The following is a 20524-nucleotide window of genomic DNA, read 5'->3' as shown; positions in this document are numbered from 1 at the left end:
GCCGTCAGGGACTGCTGCCCAACGTCCCCTCCCACTGCCACACCTGAGACAGACACAGCTGTGAGGTTTCTCACAGGCACGCATATACACTCATATGCACGCACACATGCACATGCACATGCACAGATGCATGCATGCACACACATACGCTCATATGCATGCACACACGCGCACACACACACACACACACACACACACACACACACACAAACACATGCACACGTACACGCACACACGCATACACACACACAAACACGCAAGTATACACACATGCATACATACAACATATACACACATATAAATGCATGAATACACATGCATGTACAACGCGCACACATAAACACACACGCTCACACATAGAACCACACACAAAACACATAAACGCACAGACTTAGACAGACACACACACACACACACACACAAAGACCTACAGATGTACACCGGCACATACGCATGCATTCATGCCCATATGCACAGTACAGGGGGTTAATTCATGGATTCACTCAGGCTGATATGTGGATCAGCTGGGTGTTTAACAAAACCGTGCAGAGGATGCAATTAAAATCCAGCTTCACCCGAAACAATCAGTCAGTATCGGTTTTAATGTTGTTGCATGTCATTAGTATTGAGCAAAAAGCGATTTCTGCTGTAATTTTTCAGTTCTTAATCATTCCCGTTTCGAGCCACAATGAACGTGTCACACAATGGTAAAGTTTGTGTCACATGGATTGGCACTTTAATCACGCATATACTGCAAATTGCCATGTTGGGTCAAGTTAAAAAACATACTGGGGTGATTTCATTACGTGCTGTTAAGCCTCCATAGTGTGGGAGAGTCTGTGGGGGAAAATGCTAGCTGTTAGACCTGCTTTCAGAATGAAAGCTAAGCACAAAGGCTTGTGATTATGAGATGAGTCTAGATATACATTCAGCGCAGCTGCACAGACAACAAGCAAACACAAACATGCAGAGAGCAGTGCCATCACAAACCTCACCCACAACACACAAAACACGCACAGAACCCCTGAACACAGAGAGACCCTGAACACACAGAGGCCCTGAAATCCAACAAACAAACAAAAAGTGCAGTGGGGGACAGCCCAGCCAAGCCAAACCCCCTGTGGTCCCCAAACCACCCGCAAAATTCATTTTAATTGACTATTCGGGTGATGAACTGTGGGACTAATCCTTTAACACTCCGGACCAGATGAACAGTAGAATACTAAGTAGGTGAATTGAATACAAGTCCCAGCATGCATCTGCAACGTGCATATAACTGTTATGTAAACCATTCAAAACCATTCACTAACCAGCACTGAACATAAAACATGTTTATGAGCCTACAATGTATTCTGCACTATACTGTTGATTTTATTACCCACCCCTTCGTGGAACACATATAACCCATATCACGTAAAACAGTCTTATAAATGTAAATGAGGAAAGGGGTATCAAATAAGGGATTTTTCTGTGGCAACTCTCCACCCATTTCTGGGGATTGGCTTGTCTGTGACTAAAGCTGCCCATTATCCTGTTTTTAACTTTTTAACTGCTTCTTTTCAGGCAAACTATGATTTAGCGACCAGCTGGGGACAATTTTGCGGTGGCGTCAGCCGTCAGGGCACTGGCGCGGGCTCTGGGGCAGGGTTTCGTACACCGCTCTGCGGGGGGGGGTTGAGTAGGGGAGGGGGACGTGTGGTCACGTTCAGCCCTAACGGGGCCCTGGTGGTGGGGAGTTTTTTAAGGTTGTGTTAAGTAAACAGAAATACGCAGGTTAAATATACAGCATTCTGCGGTATACTGTCTGTGTGCTTTAAACAAGGGGAGGCTTCTGGTCTTTCCTGTCACTGCACACCAAGTTACACGACTGGGTCAAATACGAGCTTAAAGGAAGGCAGCACTGATAGAAGAACAGAGTGAGACCTAAAAAAACAACTGCAAATCAGGAGACAAGTAGAGTTATGAGTACAAGAACAGTTTTTAATCCATATAGCCAAGCCAGTGATTAAACCTAGAGTCAAGTAAAATACTCCCTCTCTCCCTCTCTCCGGACTAATCAGAGGTCATCTCAAGGCATTTCATCCAGGGGGAGCAATTGAGCTGTAAGCAGCTTCATTCCACAGAAATCCAGCGTTTCAATCCTGCAACCAACAGCAATGTGAAAAGACACATCTCTTCAGATTATACCTCTGCAGGGCACTCCTAATCTAGGATCACTTATTCCCTTCCGCTTTGTTCCTGTAGCACCTCCATGTTGCACATATACCTCCTGTGCCACTTTCATATTACATGTACCTCCATCCAGCACTTACATTGAACTGGTATTGTTATGTTGATATTGTAGCTTGTTGTCATGCCTCCTAATTTGACTTAACATTACACTCTGACCTAGCCTTACTGTGCTTACTGTGTGAACTGGACTTAACATGTCCAGGGCTATGAATAACTGTTACATAATGAGTATTGCACCTTATCGGATATATGTTTTGTAGTTGTTCTAATGACCTTTGGTGCTCACTTAATGTACATCGCTCTGGATAAAAGCGTCTGCCACATAAATGTAATGTAATGTAATGAAATAAGGGAACCTCAGATTGGGAGCAGCCATGTTATATCCCTGACTCAGCCAAACCAATCACAGGGTTTTCACTATGGAGAGGATAGTCTTTAAACTGGCTGATACAAGATGGATATCAAGAGTGTGCGGTGATTCAGCCCATTGCTGTGCTTCCTGAAGCCAGGCACTATGGGAAAAGAAGTTTCCTCGGGGAGAGCGGTGTTCTCCTCGTAATGAGTGAGACAGCCCCTCAGAGCAGGAGAAAGCTGACCTGATGTTGTGTGACAGAGCTGGCTGAGCACGCGCGGTCCACAGAGCCCCGTCAGTCATCTTTTGTGTGACAGCTGTCAGCCGCCGCGCGCTCAGGAGAATTACAATAATCACTTTGATAGCGCCATCAACTCATTTAACAACCGCGCACATTGCAAAGTCTCAACGGGGCCATATATCAAAGCATCTGACGGCATTAGCAACTGTCCCAATTTGTTCTATTTCAGCGATTGGAGAGAAAATGAGTACAATTGCTAGTTTGTTACTTTAAAAGTCTTCATACTTTGTTTTTGTATTCACAATATCAGATTGTTATCATGCAAACTGTAGCAGTGCAAAGGGGTCATTGCAAGAAGGGATGAGAGCGCCCTCTGCTGGTGTGTGCAGTTACCAGTGGGGCTGGGGCAGTTGGGCAGGATGGTGTTATAGTGGGGCAGGGCCTGGCTGGTCTGTGGGGTCAGACGAGATGCTTGCACTGTGGGAAGACCCCCCCTGTGAAGAGACAAGGATAGAAAGAGGAAGACAGAGAAAGAATATCGGCGAGGGAAAGATAGAGGGGGGGTAGAGAGAGAGAGAGTGGGTGAGAGAGAGAGAGAGAGAGAGAGAGAGAGAGCAGCAGTTAAGGCATGAAAAATTTAGCACAAATCAAATTTAATACTGTTTCACTTTTGAACACTTTTAAATGAAAGTTATTTTTACCTATTTAAATTGCACAAAGGGCCAAATAATGAGCACTGGGGAAATTCCAATTCGGCTGTTTGATTTACTTCAGCACAATATTGGAGAAGAGCTTTTGAAGAACAGCTCTGTCTTCATTAGAATGTGCTGCCTGACGTCTGTACGTGCTCGGCTATACAGATGAAATGGGCCCACAGAGGCAGCGAACGAGCAGACAAAATAATGCATGAAACAAAATGACACCAGAGTGCCTGCAGGGTTAAATACAAACACAGGCATGTACACACAACCACACACATCAGCACTAATGTACACACACACACACACACACACACACACACATATACCAAACCAGACAGGAGACAGGCATGTACACACAACCACACACATCAGCACTAATGTACACACACACACTTACTCACATATACCAAACCAGACAGGAGACAGGCATGTACACACAACCACACACATCAGTACTAATGTACACACACACACACACACACACACTTACTCACATATACCAAACCAGACAGGAGACAGGCATGTACACACAACCACACACATCAGCACTAATGTACACACACACACACACACACACTTACTCACATATACCAAACCAGACAGGAGACAGGCATGTACACACAACCACACACATCAGCACTAATGTACACACACACACACACACACTTACTCACATATACCAAACCAGACAGGAGACAGGCATGTACACACAACCACACACATCAGCACTAATGTACACATACACACTTATTCACATATACCAAATCAGACAGGAGACAGGCATGTACAGACAACCACACACATCAGCACTAATGTACACACACACACACACACACTTACTAACATATACCAAACCAGACAGGAGACAGGCATGTACAACAACCACACACATCAGCACTAATGTACACACACACACACACACACTTACTAACATATACCAAACCAGACAGGAGACAGGCATGTACACACAACCACACACATCAGCACTAATGTACACACACACACACACACACACTTACTCACATATACCAAATCAGACAGGAGACAGGCATGTACACACAACCACACACATCAGCACTAATGTACACACACACACACACACACACACACACTTACTCACATATATCAAACCAGACAGGAGACAGGCATGTACAAACAACCACACACATCAGTACTAATGTACACATGCACTTATTCACACATACCAAATCAGACAGGAGACAGGCATGTACAGACAACCACACACATCAGTACTAATGTACACAAACACCCGCTTATTCACATATACCAAACCAGACAGGAGACAGGCATGTACACACAACCACACACATCAGTACTAATGTACACACATATACTTATTCAGATATATCAACACAGACACACACGCACATTAGATGGGTCCACATGCCATGGCAGAATGAAGAATTAACACTGTGTACAAAACACATGATAACAAACTGAGAATACATCCAGAAATAGAGCAGGAAGCAAGGAATAAAGGATACCAGAAATGTGTAGGATGGAAAGATGGAGGGAATCCGTAGGAGGAAAAGAGAACTGAGAGTGGGAAATCTTGGCCAGGACAACCTCAGTGGATAAGTGCAGCATGATCACATTATGGAGGAACCTGAGCAAAGTGAAACCAGATATGAGTCAAAGCAGAGAAAATTAAGAGGAGGCGGGCCTGTATGGAGCCAAAATGAGCTCCATCTCAAGCTGTAACAGTGGAGGCAGCAACTGTCCATTTCAAAATGGATGAACAAAACTTTGAAACAAGATGGATCCCAAACTTATAAATGGCACCTTTGGGAAGTCTGCTTAGATCTAAGTTACACGTGACAGAGTACAACTAAATAGTAAAAAGAGTAAAAGACACAAAAATACACTAGAACAATAGAACATTATCTATACCTGCTTATCCTGGGCAGGGTCGCGTGGGTGCTGGGGCCTATACCAGTGTGCATTGGGCACGAGGCAGGAATACTCCCTGAACAGGGCACACACACATTCACTCACCATTCACTCACACACTCATACCTATGGGCAATTTAGAGTCTCCAAGTAGCCTGCCTGCATGTCTTTGGACTGTGGGAGGAAACTGGAGTACCCGGAGGAAACCCACACAGACATGGGGACAAAATGCAAACTCCACACAGAAGAGCCCACAGCTGGGATTCGAACCTTCTTGCTGTGAGGCAACAGTGCTACCCACTGCACTAATGTGCCGCCCAACACTAGAACAGTTGTTGGATATAATTAATGGGGAATGCGATGGGAGCGATGTCAACAAGCAAGCGTGCTGGGAAGCCAGCACAACTGTTATTTTCATAAAGAACAATCTGGCTTGAAACAAAGAGAATTAAGATGTTATTCAACTCACAAGTTACATCTGAGTTCAGTAATGGGGTAGAGTGTGCCCGGAAAAGACAGTGAGGGGTCTGAAAATGTTCAACCATTTCAGGCGTACGACGTGAATATAAATTTGACGGCCGAACACGAATGAGAGAGGAGAAAAAGTGACGAAGAGTGCACAGATTCATAAGTAGGCAGAGGACCGATGACGGGCGGGGGGGGGGGGTGGGGGTGGGGGGGTAATGCATTTCCCTCCTGAGGGACAGAAGCAAGATGTCCCTGAGGACTAAGGACCTGGAAATTATCCCGGTCAGCCGGAGCTGCCAGAAGCTTAAACGATGCCTGTCTGCAAGCCCCTCCCTGATTTACCGCAGCTCACCTCGCCTGAGGGGCACAGATCTGCAGGTGGCCACGCCCCTCCTGGCTCTGCCTCCGCTCCTGCCTCCCGCTCGTCTTCTCCACTTTACGCCACTTCGCCCTCCGGTTCTGGAACCACACCTGACATGGGGGAGTGGGGGGTGCATTGAAGTACAAAAGATAAAAAAGAGGAGGGGAGGAAGGACAAATTGAGTGACAAGGACAAAGGGGAAAACATAAATCAAGAATGGGTGAGAAGCGTGCAATTCGATTGCATCTGTAGCACTTTTCAAAGAGACGCCTTCACAAAGAGCCTTGACAGAAAGACGGGAAATAGGGAAGGGAGGATGAGAAGAGGGGATGTGAGAGAGCAGAAGCAATGACAGTGAGGAAACATCAGCGAAGAACAGAACAGAGAAAAGTAGGAGAATAAATCAGTCACAGGTTACCCTCAAACTGGACAGACTGATAAGCACAGAGGGTTTCGGGTTTCTTTTAAACGATGTTTTTCAGGAAACTTCATAGTGTATTTGTTATTTTCTATCTGTACATTTTCATCTCGTTTTGCTGTATTTCTGTGATATTCCAATGTATTTGTTACGTTGTTGTATTCTCATGGTGCCACTGTGAAAGAGACCTCTACTCTCAATCAGCCTCTGCCTGATTAAATGAAGGTCTCTATCTAAATCCGCACGTGTGATAGAGGAGAGGAGAGGGCACCACATGAGGGAAGAAAGAAAGAGAAAAAGTCAGACATTCTGAACTCACTAACCATGATTCTCTGGGGCGTGACGCCAATGGCGACCGCTATCTCTTTTCGCTTGTCGCTGTCTGGGTAGTGATCGTCCTGAAACAAGCGCTCCAGCTCCTCCAGCTGATCTGAAGGGCAGGCAAGAGAAGCGCAGGACAGTCTGGGGTGAGGGACCTGCTCCACACCCATGAGCAGGAGCACAGGGACACACACGAGCGCTGAACTCTGCTCCCGGACTTCTCTTTTTTTAGGTCGTGTAATGTGAAAAATACACGAGCGCGTTCGCGGGCGTGAGCGCCAGCATGATTAAGTAATGCTACCCGGAGTCTACCCTGAGATTATCTCATTAAGGACTGCCCTGTAGAAACAGTGCTGGCTTCGCAGACACAAAGGAACAATCAGTCAGCCTAAAACACTGGCTGCTCTGCACACGGACCCTGTGATTTAGCGCCACCGTACAGGGTGGGCGTAATCACAGCTCAGCCGCTCCACGCTGCCTAATTATGCACTGGAGACGCCGGCGGCTCACCAGTGGTGTAGAGGGTGCGCATCTTCTTCTTCGGCTTGGGGGGCATGAGGGCCGGATCTGCGGGCTCCTCCAGCCTCAGGGCCTCGCTGCCCTCCCCGACCCCGGGGTACTGCAGGAAGGCGCCCTGCCCGCGGGCGGTGTAGCGCGTGTACCGCCGCGTGGTGTACACCTGAGTGAACTTCACCTGCAAGGGCGGGAAGTCCCCCAGACTCACCACCTTGGGCGGCAGCTTCGCGGGGGGGTTGGGCTCTGTGGACTCCAGGGGCAACAGGGGCGGGGCTTCGGAGGTAGGGCTGCCGCTATGGGGCCTCTTCTGCGGGCGGGGCTGCTGAATCCGCATGGGGCAAAAGGGCGGGGCGACCGGGCTGGAGCTGTCTGTGGGCAGGCCGGAGTTGAAGAACTCCTCCTGATCACACACCGCCAGCAGGCCGATGGGGCAGCCTGACTCCGCCCGCGGCACGTCTGGCTCCTCCTCATCTTCCAAGGAGAAGAACGACGATGGCTTTCCTCCGTCAAGGTCCTCGCCTTCCCTCTTTCTCTCATTGCTCGCTGCCACCACCTGCAGTTGCTGCTCCGCCACTTTTTCCTCAATCTCTTTCCTCTGTTCCTGCACTCTTTTTTCTCTCTCCGTCTCTTCCTGCACTCCTTTTCTGTTCTCTTTCTGACCCTTCGCTGTTTCCCCAAAGTATGGCTGCCCTGCGTCCTTCCCCACATGCTCCTCACAGAGCAGACTGGTGCTGTCTGTGAAACACACAAACACACACAGGCTTTTACACACATTCACACTCACACAGAACATTCAGCAAAAACACACACAAACACACACAGACTTTTACACACATTCACACTCACACAGAACATTCAGCAAAAACACACACAAACACACACAGACTTTTACACACATTCACACAGAACATTCAGCAAAAACACACACAAACACACACAGACTTTTACACACATTCACACTCACACAGAACATTCAGCAAAAACACACAAACACACACAGACTTTTACATGCATTCATACACAGAAGGTTCAGCAAAAACTAACACAAACAGACAGAAGCATGTAGTTTACACACAGTTACATAATTGCACAGATTTACAGTCACACAGAAGTTGCACAGAGAGTGAATGTTCCAGATAAATTTTATCTGCAGTCAAGAATTCTCTGAATACTTTACACATACTCACCATCTCATAATACACACGCACACGCGCACGCGCGTGCACACACACACACACACACACACACACACACACACACACAGGCGCACACACACACACACAATTACTGTAAAAGCTAAACAGTGTAAAGCATGCACACGTGGGGGCCAATAAAGGATGGGGAGCTCTATGCTGTTTTACTGCTGAGCTTGAAGGTCAAGTGCACATCCCAAACAAGCTGAAATCTCAACCTTTTCTCTGGTTCGTGATAGCTTTTCTGAGTGCACATTATTTTCTCTCATTCCCTGAATGTATTCAATATGTTTATGCAGGGCCAGCCTATCCCCCCTCCCTCTCTGGTCTGCTACAATTTACCACCCCCCCTACTGCCTTTCCCCCCCAACCCCGCAGGTCCACAATTGTTATCTCAGGGAAGGAAAACAGCAGGGTGGGAAAATAAAAGTTTGCTGAGAGCCCCCAAAAGCCAGAGCTGGAAACCCCAGGGACCAGAAAGTAAAAGTCCTGCCATGTGTTTCTTCCACCCATTAACTCTAATTAGTTCTACCTCCTGGCTGGAGAATTGTACTAATTAGCAAATCCAGGTGATTGAAACAAAATACTTGGGAGGATTTTTACTTTCTTAACCTGGATTTTCCGCCTGAACCAAAAGCTCAGGGCGTCCCTGCATTTATATCATAATATGTGGAATCTTGTTTCTGAAAACTTGTGTGAAGGTTGGTCCCTGGTTTTCATTGGTGCTTGGTGCTTAATTGATAAATGAAGCCGTTTACGTTCTTGGATCACCTCAACAGCTCATTTGGGTCTGAACTGGAAAAAAATCAGGGAACCTTGTGGCTCTCCAGAACCAGGTTTGCAGACCCTGCATTATGTTAAACCATGTTCCTTTTCAATGTTCATTCAAGACCAGCCCTGGAGGGTCAGATTCTTGCAGGTTTTTTGCTGGGAACACGGAGTCGCTGTACATTTCACAGCTTGTTTAGTCCTGGAACACCAGCCCGTCTGACCTCCTATCAATGTGTGACTCCCAGGCCCTGGTCTTCCGTTTGACACCAGTGGTAATTAGTTAATTAGAACCACTAATTGTTTGGAAGCTTCCATCCTCTGTTGTTTTTAGCCCCAAGCAGCTGCTACCGGGAGGAGGGACACCACTGATAATTCCACACTGGTCAGAAAGTGCACCAAGATTAAACCTTTCAGACCTTCATACAGGCCACAATTACAAAGCTGTAAATACAATTTAGGTGCCATTTGACTCTGCATGCATTATGATAATTATTTTATTATATATATATATATATATATATATATATATATATATATATATCTTTTATTTTATTTTTACAGAAAACGTTAGAAACACTATTGGGAAAAGAACAGATAAGTATTGGACAAATATCGAAACATAACATAAGTTTTAGTTGACTATTATAATAAACAAATTTATGAACTTATTAAGGAATTTCAGCCGCGTATAGAAGTGTCCCCCAATAATGATTGTCTGAAAGACCCACTCAGATTTAAGCTACACGCAAACAGACACGGACCTTAAATCTAACGAGGTAATGTAATTATTGTTTACGATAAAGCAATAATAGGCCAACAATTACATGACATCCACTGATATGAAACAACTGAATTTCCTTACCAAAATCATTCACTGATTCGTGGTCGTCTTCCATTTCGAATTACCTGCAAACAGACATACACGATAACTAGCAATAACAATTAAAACACCTGGATTTTGGGAGAATCCACAATATTGACCGGAGGGGAGGCATACCATGTTGGATCAGAATAATGCCGCTTGAAAACTTGTTTCAAAAAGTCAGCGAGAACCCAAGCAAAATGACTCCCCTCGGCCGTAGGTGGTTCCTTCCAATTAATTTAAACCCTAATCAGCTGACTGGTAAACCAGATACTCAAGAAACCCCGGCAGTCTACTCTTTCTTTCCGCATATGTGTGAATATGTTATTCAGAATCTGTATTCTTGTTTCAGGTTGTAGGCATGTAATACTGTGTGGCGGGATGTAGCCTACTCAGTATTGGCTACATATCTACGCCTTTAAAACGGTTCAGGCATTCACCATTCACGTATTTAGCATAGCCACCAATAGTAACAACCCCTTAAAAACTGAATGCGATGTATTGCTTTCTGCACCATAAATCTAATTCGCCACCGCCAACTGGATTATTTTCACTGGACCAAATGTAGGGTTTATCCTTCTAGGGTCTTATGCTCTAGGCAGATTTACTGGCACCATGACAGACAGACTGTAAAGGAGCGAAAGCTAGTTATTGTCTGAAGACTACAATTACATTGTACTTATGGTTATTGTTATGTAGGTAGTGGTATAAACATAAAATAATGACACTATTCATACTACCGCTTCATTGTACCTCACTTGGGAGAAGAGGAAAGCTTTCTGCAGTAACATTTGAAGTGGTCCTGGGATATGTGCTTTCAAATGGCATGGGTATATGATATAGCACTTCTGTGATTATTACATATTTACATTCGAGAGAGAGAGAGAAAGAATTTGAATTTAAAAAGCCTTTATTTGGATAACAAAATGATCACAAATTATGAAAAATAATAGTAATGAACAAGCAAACAAAAAAGAAAAAAACTGGGAAATAAAAGCAAATCAAATTGGAAAAAAGCCACCACACAATGGAACTATAGGTCATGTGTGATCTGATCAAAAATGTTCAATGAAAAGAAATCACATTGTACCACCCGAAATATGAGTGTGTGAGGGAGAGAGAGAGAGAGAGAGACCAGGTAACAGACAGAGAAGGAGGGAGAAAAGAGGTGGTGTGCCAGCCATGAGCGAAAAAAGCAAGAAGGAAATGGAGGAGAAGAGAAAGACAGAGAAGGGTTGCTGAATCAGTACACAGAGAGGGAGAGAGAGAGAGAGATAGCGTGAGGGAGTAAGATGGAAAACTGAGCGCTGTATGTTGTGAGGAGAGGGAGAACAGAGAGGGGGGAGTGGGGAGGGAAAGCTCCCCACATTGCCGGCTCTAATTATAACTCCCAGCCGTGAAAACAAGCAATTAAATTTCAGGATGAATTTCCTTCAGCGACTGCAGCCTCATGCGGGCGAGGAGATGACGTCAACCCCCCTCAGGAGAGACAGCCACCAATCTCTGCGTGCGTGACGTGGGGACGAGGACCGCAAGCTGCAGAAAGAGAGAGAGAGCGAGAGAGAGTGAGAGAGAGAGAGAGAGAGAGCGAGAGAGAGAGAGCGAGAGAGAGAGAGAGAGACTCTGTCCCACCCCGCTGCCCTGTTTTTTTGTTTTAGGTGCTCAACCCTCCCCAAAGCTAACAGAGAATTTAATGACACTATAAAGGCTTTGCAGCTGTAGGATGAGTTGTTTTACATTTTACACGTGCACTAATTAGTGGCATAATACACATAAACAATGTTCCTAGTCATAATTACCGCCGTTATACTGGACTCTAACCGTTTGTTTGGCAGTTACATGTGTAAATTTAAACCAGTGTCGTGTTTTTTGTAATCCTAAATTGAATTGCGTCTTATTGTATGTTTTGCTGATTCTGGGACAGGCTAATTTTTCCCTTTGAGATTTGTGGAGCTCTGTTCTGAAATGCAGCACAAAAACAACATTTATAGCACTCTTCCGGAGGAGTTCCACATTGACAGCCACAGGAGGATTGTTACCAGCAGCATTTAAACACAATACTTGGCAGTATGCAGTTTTTCAACCATTTGTACCTCTTGCTATGCTCAAATTATGTAGCTGGCTCCATGAGGTTATAGCCGTGTTAACCGGCTTGAGCCAGTTGGAAAGCTTATTGCACATGTGCACAGAATCCATCAGCAGCTTTTGCATGAGTAATTTTTCCAAAGGGAAATCTTGCTCGCTCTTTCCTCAGCCCCTTCAATATAAACTATGGTGATGCAATTACCAAACAGAGAAAGCCTTTTTAGGTTTATTATCACTTATTTATGAATGTCAACATTGGGGCTAAAATCCTACAGCATGTCCAAGCTAATATTTTACGGTGTGGGACTTGACAGAAAACAGTTAATGATCACTGATTAAGTAGAATGGATTGTGTTGGTACATTGGTCCTTGCTGTGGATCAGTATTTTGCAGCGATGTGTGAGTTTGAGTCACTGGTTCATTATTGCTTGCAGTGGGAAGGTTGTTAAGAAAGAATCAGGAATTCTGAGAAGCATAAACGTCTGATAAAAATCCTAACCAGCAGTCAATTTAAAACGAATGAATAATGCATAAAATCTAGCTACTGCGACACTGCAACAACCCAAAAACACCGGCAGCGTTTTGGAAAGTGACAAGAGCGTTACATGTTGGCTGGGTAGTGCAGTCTCTGAGCATCACACTGTGGAAAATGCTCCACTCATCTCCTTGGTAACCACAATCTCCATCTGCCTGGAGGGAGGCACTGGTTTCTTGGTTACCGTCTCTCTGACTCTCTGCTTCGTGAATCAAAGTTCGCATTGACTGGTTACGGTGTCCCGGCAACTCTTAATTCTGCACACAGAACACATTTCAGAGCTTCACAGGTCCTTAATGTTTTCAAAGAGATCAACTGTATTTTCAGTGAGTTGTTCAGTGAAAGCAGCTTTACCACACCTTGCCAGCAGAGGGTGCTGGCCAGCAAAACCCCACCCCTGCTCCAGTAGGAAGGGGTAGGAGACAGAAAAATAAGAGTATGTAATCTGGCACAATTATAAAAGGGAATGAATGTGGCTGCTGTTGGTTCAAACGTTAGGCAGAACACTGCTCGAGTCTTTCAGAAAAATGTTTCCTGAACACCCTTCAATATCGCAAAAAACGGAATCCAAATGCTCAGGTGGACCACAGATACCGCAGTGATAATATTTGTGTGTGTGTGAGGATAACTGAGTGCATTCACGCTGGTTTATCAGCACCGCAGCCTTCCACCTGTTCTTCCAATCCCCGCCTACTCCTTTGTCTGCTTCCTGATTGCTTTTCCTTCAGCTCCCTCAGAATTCCCACAAACCTCCCGTTCCCGCCCCACAAAATCCAATCAGATCACAGCAGACAAACACGGTGGTACCCAATCAGGCCTTTTATTTAGAACAGAGTGGCAGATTAGTGACAGGACTCGCCCGCTGAGGACCGGCAGAGCCCCCACAGACGAGTAAAACAATAAAACAATCAACTCAGATTTTAAAAATGTGAATGTATAAAAACACAATGGGCAAATAGAAAGAACGTTTCGCCTTTCCGGTCTCAGTGAAGCCTTGTTTGGGGCGTGGCACAGAGACAGAAATCTCTCTCCTCTCATTTGGCTATATTCAGGCTTACATGGGTACAAACACCTATGTTTTTAACATCACCTTAGAAAAGACAGCAAACATATAGAGAAGTTCATTCACAAAAAATAAAATAAAAAAACCATCATTCATACATCTGCGAATGTATATAAAATGATCCTTTTCATATCTAAAGTGTGAGTGAATTCGACAAAGTTCTGTACAGAGCAGAGACCTCCGATTACAACCAGTAATCCACTGCAAGAGTGTGTGAACACTGTAAAAAAACATTCCACAGTGAGGTGTAGCTCTAGTCTCGAGTGACACTCATGACAGGTGAAGTCTACAGGTGCAGTGTACATTTACACAGGTGAGTCTATGGACAGGTGGAGGTGGGCACCCAGACAGGTGAGTCTATGGGCAGGTGGAGGTGGGCACCCAGACAGATGAGTCTATGGGCAGGTGGAGGTGACACGAGTGAGTCTAAAGGACAGGTGCGGTGTAGATGCAGGTGTGAGGCTCGGACGCAGAGGACAGGTAAAGTGTAGATGAACGAGTACAGTATGAGAGAAGTGAGGGGGATTGGGTGCGACTACCTGATAATGGAAGAGAATCAGATCTGTTGGACCAGGTAAGCACACCTGCTCCAGGTACATTCCACCCAGGTGATGACCCCCCCATCTACACTTGCACACTAGACACAAACACACACACAGACAGGCAGACACACACACACAGACACACACGCGCACCAACACAAGGGACAGATACATATACCTGTAATAACAGGTAGGTCCTTGCACATGTCTTTAGAGAAAGAGACACATACCAACTCTTCATCTCCTATTCTCTATCTCTCTTTCTCTCACACACACACTCACACACACACACACACACACAGATATAACATGACTCACACTTGCATTTGCCTACAGTACTAAGTATAAGATATATAAGCTACAAGTACACCTGTACTGTTATGGTTATTGTTACAATCTTTAAAATAGAAAAAAAAAAAGTTACTCCCAACCACCCCCCTGAGCTTTCGCTGTCCAAAATACTACCCAGACGTTGCCCAAACGTTATCCACACGCTGCACTAACGCTGGCTAAGCACTGGGCCAGTATCAGGGAAGAAGCCAACCAGTAAGGTGACAGGAATTCAGGTCTTAACACCAGCAAGACACCCCAAAACAATAAGATCTTGTGCTTTTACACAACAATGAAAGAACAATAAAAAAAAATACCAAGATAGAGATATGGAATAATAGTGTATCTCTATCAGCTATGATAGTGATTGGGGTGGTGATGATGATGATGATGATGGTGCTCTCTCTTCAGTGTGTATGCCTGTGATATGCACGGGTCTGTGTGTCTGTGGGGGGAGGGGGAGAGGAGAAGTTCCCACCCTGCCACCCAAGACACATGATCAAAAGACGGGTAGAGTCATGAAAAAAAGAATACAAAGGAAATGAAGATATTTACATCAATAAAACTTTACCAAACAGCTATATAAATGTCCTCCTGTTATATTATACTTTGTTTCCTTCATGTAGTGTTGATATATTATTGATCGTTATTACCACTATTGATCACATGTATCACTTTTTTTCATTGTTATTATATTTTTTTTATACATGTATTTTTTACAGCACAGAAATGGTGACTGAACTCTGGCACTGTGTGGACAGGCGGGGGACTCCTAGCAAATGGAGAACGTTCTGGAAACCTCACAACAACAACACTGGAGCACTGGGCTCAGCCCAAGCTCGGGTCTCATCTGCATCCCCAAACGGGAGGGACTCACAGAAGCACAAAAGACCAACTTCCTGCTAGACCCCCCCCTCAAAAGAAACAAAAAACAAAAAACAAAAAGAAATTGGTACAAGAAAGACGGATTCTGGTACTAGCTGGGGAGCGGCAGTAGGCTCAGTATTGGGCCAGGGCCATTCAGCCTGCTGTACACACGCCTGGTGGCAAACGCCAGCTTAGCTGAAGTACCTACGGAGACGGGAGCGCTGCTTCTCACGTATGTAAATCTCTTACGTGAAGAGGAATGCTTACTTCCGTCCGAAATGGCCGCCACGTTCAATTTCTCAGCCTTCTTTTTACAGAGAAGCATCACAAAGACGCCTTACAAAGAGCAGAAGGAAAATTAATTATCTCAAGAGAGGAGATACGTTGTCATGAGATACGTAGTCAGGCATGATATAGGGCCTGGTTTGGGAGTCTCACGTGAGGGGCCCAACTGTACGGCCTGCACGCGCGTGGGTGCAGGGGTCAAACCAGCAGGGCAGACAGTGGGAGGTAGCTCACAGGTGTGTGTTTGGGGAGGGGGGGGGAGTCTGCTTGCAGGGTACTTCAGCTCTGGGCCACAGGGGTGGGCTTGCAGTCCGACAGTGACTCCCATCTTCCCTCTCCCCACACCCATGACACACAAGCATCTGGCATACAGAGCATTTATAACTCCCCCGCGGGTGTGTGAGAGCGTGTGAGCGTGTGTGTCTGTGTGGCTGTATGCGTGTGTGTGTGGCTGTATGCGCGTGCGTGTGTGTGTGTGTGGCTATGTGTGCGTGTGTGCGTGAGTGTGTGTGGGAGAGAGTGACACACACACAGAGTGGTGCTGAGGCAGAGGGGAGGCAGTGTGCAGGTGTACTGGTAAAAGCACACAGGGACGGCAGGAGCTGGGGGCAGCACACACACACACACACACACACACACACACAGAGCCTTATCCATCACTGCAGAGACCACGTCATTAGCACCGGGGACTGAAAGGCACAGCATGGAGACTCCAGGGTCCATGTCTGTGTGACCGCCATGTTTGTGTGACCACTCGCTCACTCACTCACTCGCTCGCTCGCCCACCAGGCAGGCTGAGGGACAACCACTGCAACATAGGGAAAACAAGGCCTCCCGCCTCCGTTAACCTGTCTGCTCTCCTTCTCTTTCTCTCTCTCCTTCTCCTTCGCCTATCTCTGCCTTGCTTGCATCACCCCCCCCCCCTTCTCTCGGGAACATCACCAGTTCCATGAAGTAAAACAGCAGCACTGTGCTGGGACCAGAATTAAAGAGCTAGTGTTGTTTTTGTGTATATCTTATTTTTACAAAATAATCATTTCATTATATCATATAACAATAACTACTATAATATTAATAACAATTATCTAAAAAAAGAAACTTTTTGTGTACGTGTTTGAATTGACTTCTTTTTTCTTTCTTGCTTTACATTTTCTTCCTGTGTCTCCTTTTTAGTTGAAACGAAACCTCAGAGTCCATGGAGAGATACTGTAGGCACTCTCGGGGGTGGGGGGGGAAGGGCAAAAAGAGGACAGAAACTCAGAAGATGAGACAAGAGAAGCGAAGAGGAGAAGAGGAGATCAGGAGAGCGGAGGTGGAGGGTCGGGGGAGGTGGGGGGCGGGACGGGGGGGTTCGGGCTGTCAGCGTTATGCATAGAACTCCTCCTGCTTGTCTGGTTTCTGGTAGGTGACGGTGGCCTGCTTGGGTTCCTCCAGGGTGTAGCTCCCCTCGTCCTTCTTCTTCATGCGGTAAACCAGGAGCATGACCAGGAACGCCGCGAAGAGGGCACCCACCACGCCCCCTACTATCACCGCTGCGCAGGGAGAGAGAGAGAGAGAGAGAGAGGGAGGGAAACAGAGAGAGACCAGTTACAGGCTACTACACACTGCAATGCACATTATGTGCCACACTGTCTTCTGGGAAAGGTGTTTAAACCTGCTGAGTGGTGTAGAGAGATATGTACTCAGGTAGCGTTAAAAACCTAATAAAATGTCACTACACAATGTATTCAGTGACAAACTGCTCTCTCCACACCGCACACTACCACACCGAAAGAGTCACTGAACACACACACACACACACACACACACATATATACACTGACATGTACAAACAGACATAAAGAGGTAGACACGAGCAGAATAAGCTACACACGAGCCTACGTAACGTAACACTTCCTTCACACAGAGAAACAGGCACGCACACCGTTACTGCTGGGGAGGGGGCAACCACTACGCTGGGACCGCCTGGCTTCTGCTCTATTACTGCGCTCCACCTCCTCTAACCTCTGCTCTACCACACAGTAGTGCCCGGCCTGTGCGTTACCTATAACCAGGAAGTCTGCAAACACCACAGCTAGGAGCCCTCCAAACAGAACAGCTGGAGGAGAAAAGACAGGACAGGAACATCAGTCTGGGCACACAGGAAGTGAAGGAGGGGGGAGGAGAGAGTGAGATGGGAATAAAGGAAGGCAGATAAGGCTAGAGGGAGGGAGTGCAAAAAAAAGGGAGATGACAAGAAGGGTGGGAAGGTGTGAGGAGAGAGAGTGAGGGAGAAAAACTCCTACGGGTGCTACATATGCTGTTAAATAAAGACTGCGGATAGTCTGGTCTGTGGCACTTGCTCTGAGAGCCTCTACAGTCTGCTAACATGGGATCACTACTGATGGGGACAGAAAGCCCATCATGCCTTGCTGCATGCTATGCCTCCCCCAGCCAGAGAGGAAGACAGACAGAGAGACAGACAGGCAGATAGACAAACAGACAAAGACATTGAGAGACAAACCATGAAAGACAGAGAGAAACAAAGTGTGACTTATACACAGATACTTATATATCAGTATCTGTGTATAATATTTATGTATAGTGTATATGTATACTGTGTTCAGCACTATGCATACATATATGTGTATGAGCGTGTGTATACATATATATGGTGTGTTTGTGTGTATGGATACATGTATGTTTGTCTGGGTGTGAGAGTGTGTGTGTGTGTGTGTAAGACAGCGTGTAAGAGTCTTACCTATCAGCACCTCCTTCCTCTCCAGGATGTTCTTCTGAGGCAGCTGAGCAGCAGAACTCCCTGTATCCACCGTGTTGCCAATCAGGTCTGGCTCCGCCCCCGTCTCGACCGCGACCTTGCCCCCTTGCACCACCTCGTTGGGCGAGCGAGTGTCCTCCTCCCGGATTTCAAAGTCTCCGCTGGGACCAGCGCCGGCCACCTCGTTATTGAGCCCCTCCTCCGGAGCACGAGGCTGGGGGGCGGAGGAGAGACACGACAGCGCATTTAAACGTCTCCGCAAACGCTTCAGGAGGCCCTTCCCACACCATCCCTCACCCGCAGATAAGGATCTACTGTAATGCAATGTGTGGACGTAGCAGATAAATTTGGCGGTGCGGTGTGCATGTCCTTGATTTAAAAAGCTAGCCGGTTTAGATGCGTTGACCTTGTTTCCCTTCCCACCGCAACGCCCAGAGTTTTACGTAAGATTATCACATTTTCACATCCTTTGCTTTGGAGATAAGGGCTCCTTCTTTTCCTCTGATCTTGCGTTTTATCTGGATTGGTTTAATTTTCCCTTTTCCTACAGATTTCACCTTTTATCCGACAGTAAAAGCGCTCTCACAACGGGGGGTGGGGGGGGGGGCGGGCGTGGGTGTGCTTTTCATGTCAGTGTGGCTCGCCTGAATTGCGCTGGCAGCAGCGACGGCTGCCTTGCGTCAGCGAGGGGAGACGCTTCGCTAGGCGCTAGTGTGAGGCGCCAGCGGTGGTGTCGGCTGGCCGGGCTCACCTGCACTGTGGAGGGGGTCTGAAGACGTGTGCTGGACTCCGTGGGCGTGGCCTGGCTGGGCGTGGTCTTCGGGGCCCGTGGCCACAGCGAGTCGGCACTGGGAGGCCTGGTCCTGGGTTTGGCAGTGGTGGGGGCAGCTGTCGGGGTAGTGGGTGGGGCTGTAGTAGAGGGCACTAGGGTACTGGTGGTGGTGGTGAGGGTGGTTGTTGGGACAGGTGTGGTGGAAGTGGTGATCTGTGTGGTGGACTCAATTCGGCTGGTGGGGACCGGCTCTGTCGGGCCCACGGGGATGAACACATCCACCTCCTCCTCTTCTTCCTCTATGGCGGTGCTGAAGTCCTCCACACTGCTAGGGGGCACTGAGCTCTGCGCTGGAGTAGTGGCAGAGCTGGTGGTGGCCATGGGGACTGCAGCAGGGGATCTCGGAGAGTCTGTGGCCAGTAGAACTCTGGTCCTGTCTCTCTCTCGTTCCCGCTCCCTCTCTCTTTCTCGTTCCCTCTCCCTCTCTCGTTCTCTTTCCCGGTCCCTCTCTCTTTCCCTCTCCCTTTCTTTTTCCCTCTCCCGCTCCCTTTCTTTTTCCCTCTCCCTCTCTCTCTCTCGTTCCCTCTCCCTCTCTCTCTCTCGTTCTCGTTCTCTCTCCTTCTCCTGTTCCCTCTCTCCTTCTACCTCTTTTTCCCTTTCTCTCTCTGGCTCTCTCTCTTTCTCAGGCTCCCACGGCCCTTCGCCCTCCCCAGTCGGGCTCCAGACGGGGGTGTTGCTGGGCTCGGCGGCGGGCGGGGCGGAGGGGGCCGGGGAGGTGGCCTGGGTCGTGGACAGAGGGAGAGGCTCTTCTGTAGTGAAGGTAACGCCCATAGCTGTAGGCCTCACCTCCATCTCTGGAACCACTGAGAGAGAGGTAAACCGACACAGAGAAAAACAGATTACAGTTTGGAACATGTAACTAAAACCCGGCTCCAACTAA

At 46.9% G+C, this 20524-nt stretch overlaps 2 protein-coding genes across 4 annotated transcripts in view; both read right to left on the bottom strand.

The window, feature by feature from the left end:
* LOC135261161 (uncharacterized) overlaps positions 1–10550 on the bottom strand; it is a 14552-nt gene extending 4002 nt beyond the window's left edge. Inside the window, exons 1-7 of one of the 3 annotated variants that reach the window (XM_064347176.1) lie at positions 10483–10550; positions 10348–10391; positions 7516–8256; positions 7008–7114; positions 6258–6376; positions 3219–3319; positions 1–43 (exon numbers count right to left, since the gene is read on the bottom strand). The exon at positions 1–43 is cut by the window's left edge and continues 192 nt beyond it. In XM_064347176.1, the coding sequence (XP_064203246.1) occupies positions 1–43; positions 3219–3319; positions 6258–6376; positions 7008–7114; positions 7516–8256; positions 10348–10381 (1145 nt within the window). In that variant the 5' untranslated portion in view covers positions 10382–10391; positions 10483–10550. Of the gene's footprint in view, positions 44–3218; positions 3320–6257; positions 6377–7007; positions 7115–7515; positions 8257–8882; positions 9029–10347 lie in introns of those variants that run through there. The other 2 variants (XM_064347175.1, XM_064347174.1) reach the window with 2 other exon arrangements.
* A 3217-nt stretch (positions 10551–13767) lies between these two features.
* sdc3 (syndecan 3) overlaps positions 13768–20524 on the bottom strand; it is a 37043-nt gene continuing 30286 nt past the window's right edge. The window contains exons 3-5 of the mRNA XM_064347173.1: positions 19564–20447; positions 18795–19026; positions 13768–17586 (exon numbers count right to left, since the gene is read on the bottom strand). Of these exons, the coding sequence (XP_064203243.1) occupies positions 17420–17586; positions 18795–19026; positions 19564–20447 (1283 nt within the window). The 3' untranslated portion in view covers positions 13768–17419. The remainder of the gene's footprint in view (positions 17587–18794; positions 19027–19563; positions 20448–20524) is intronic.

This window comes from Anguilla rostrata, chromosome 8 (assembly GCF_018555375.3).
Source record: "Anguilla rostrata isolate EN2019 chromosome 8, ASM1855537v3, whole genome shotgun sequence".
NCBI lineage: Eukaryota > Metazoa > Chordata > Actinopteri > Anguilliformes > Anguillidae > Anguilla > Anguilla rostrata.
This window is presented reverse-complemented; position numbering and strand designations above follow the sequence as displayed.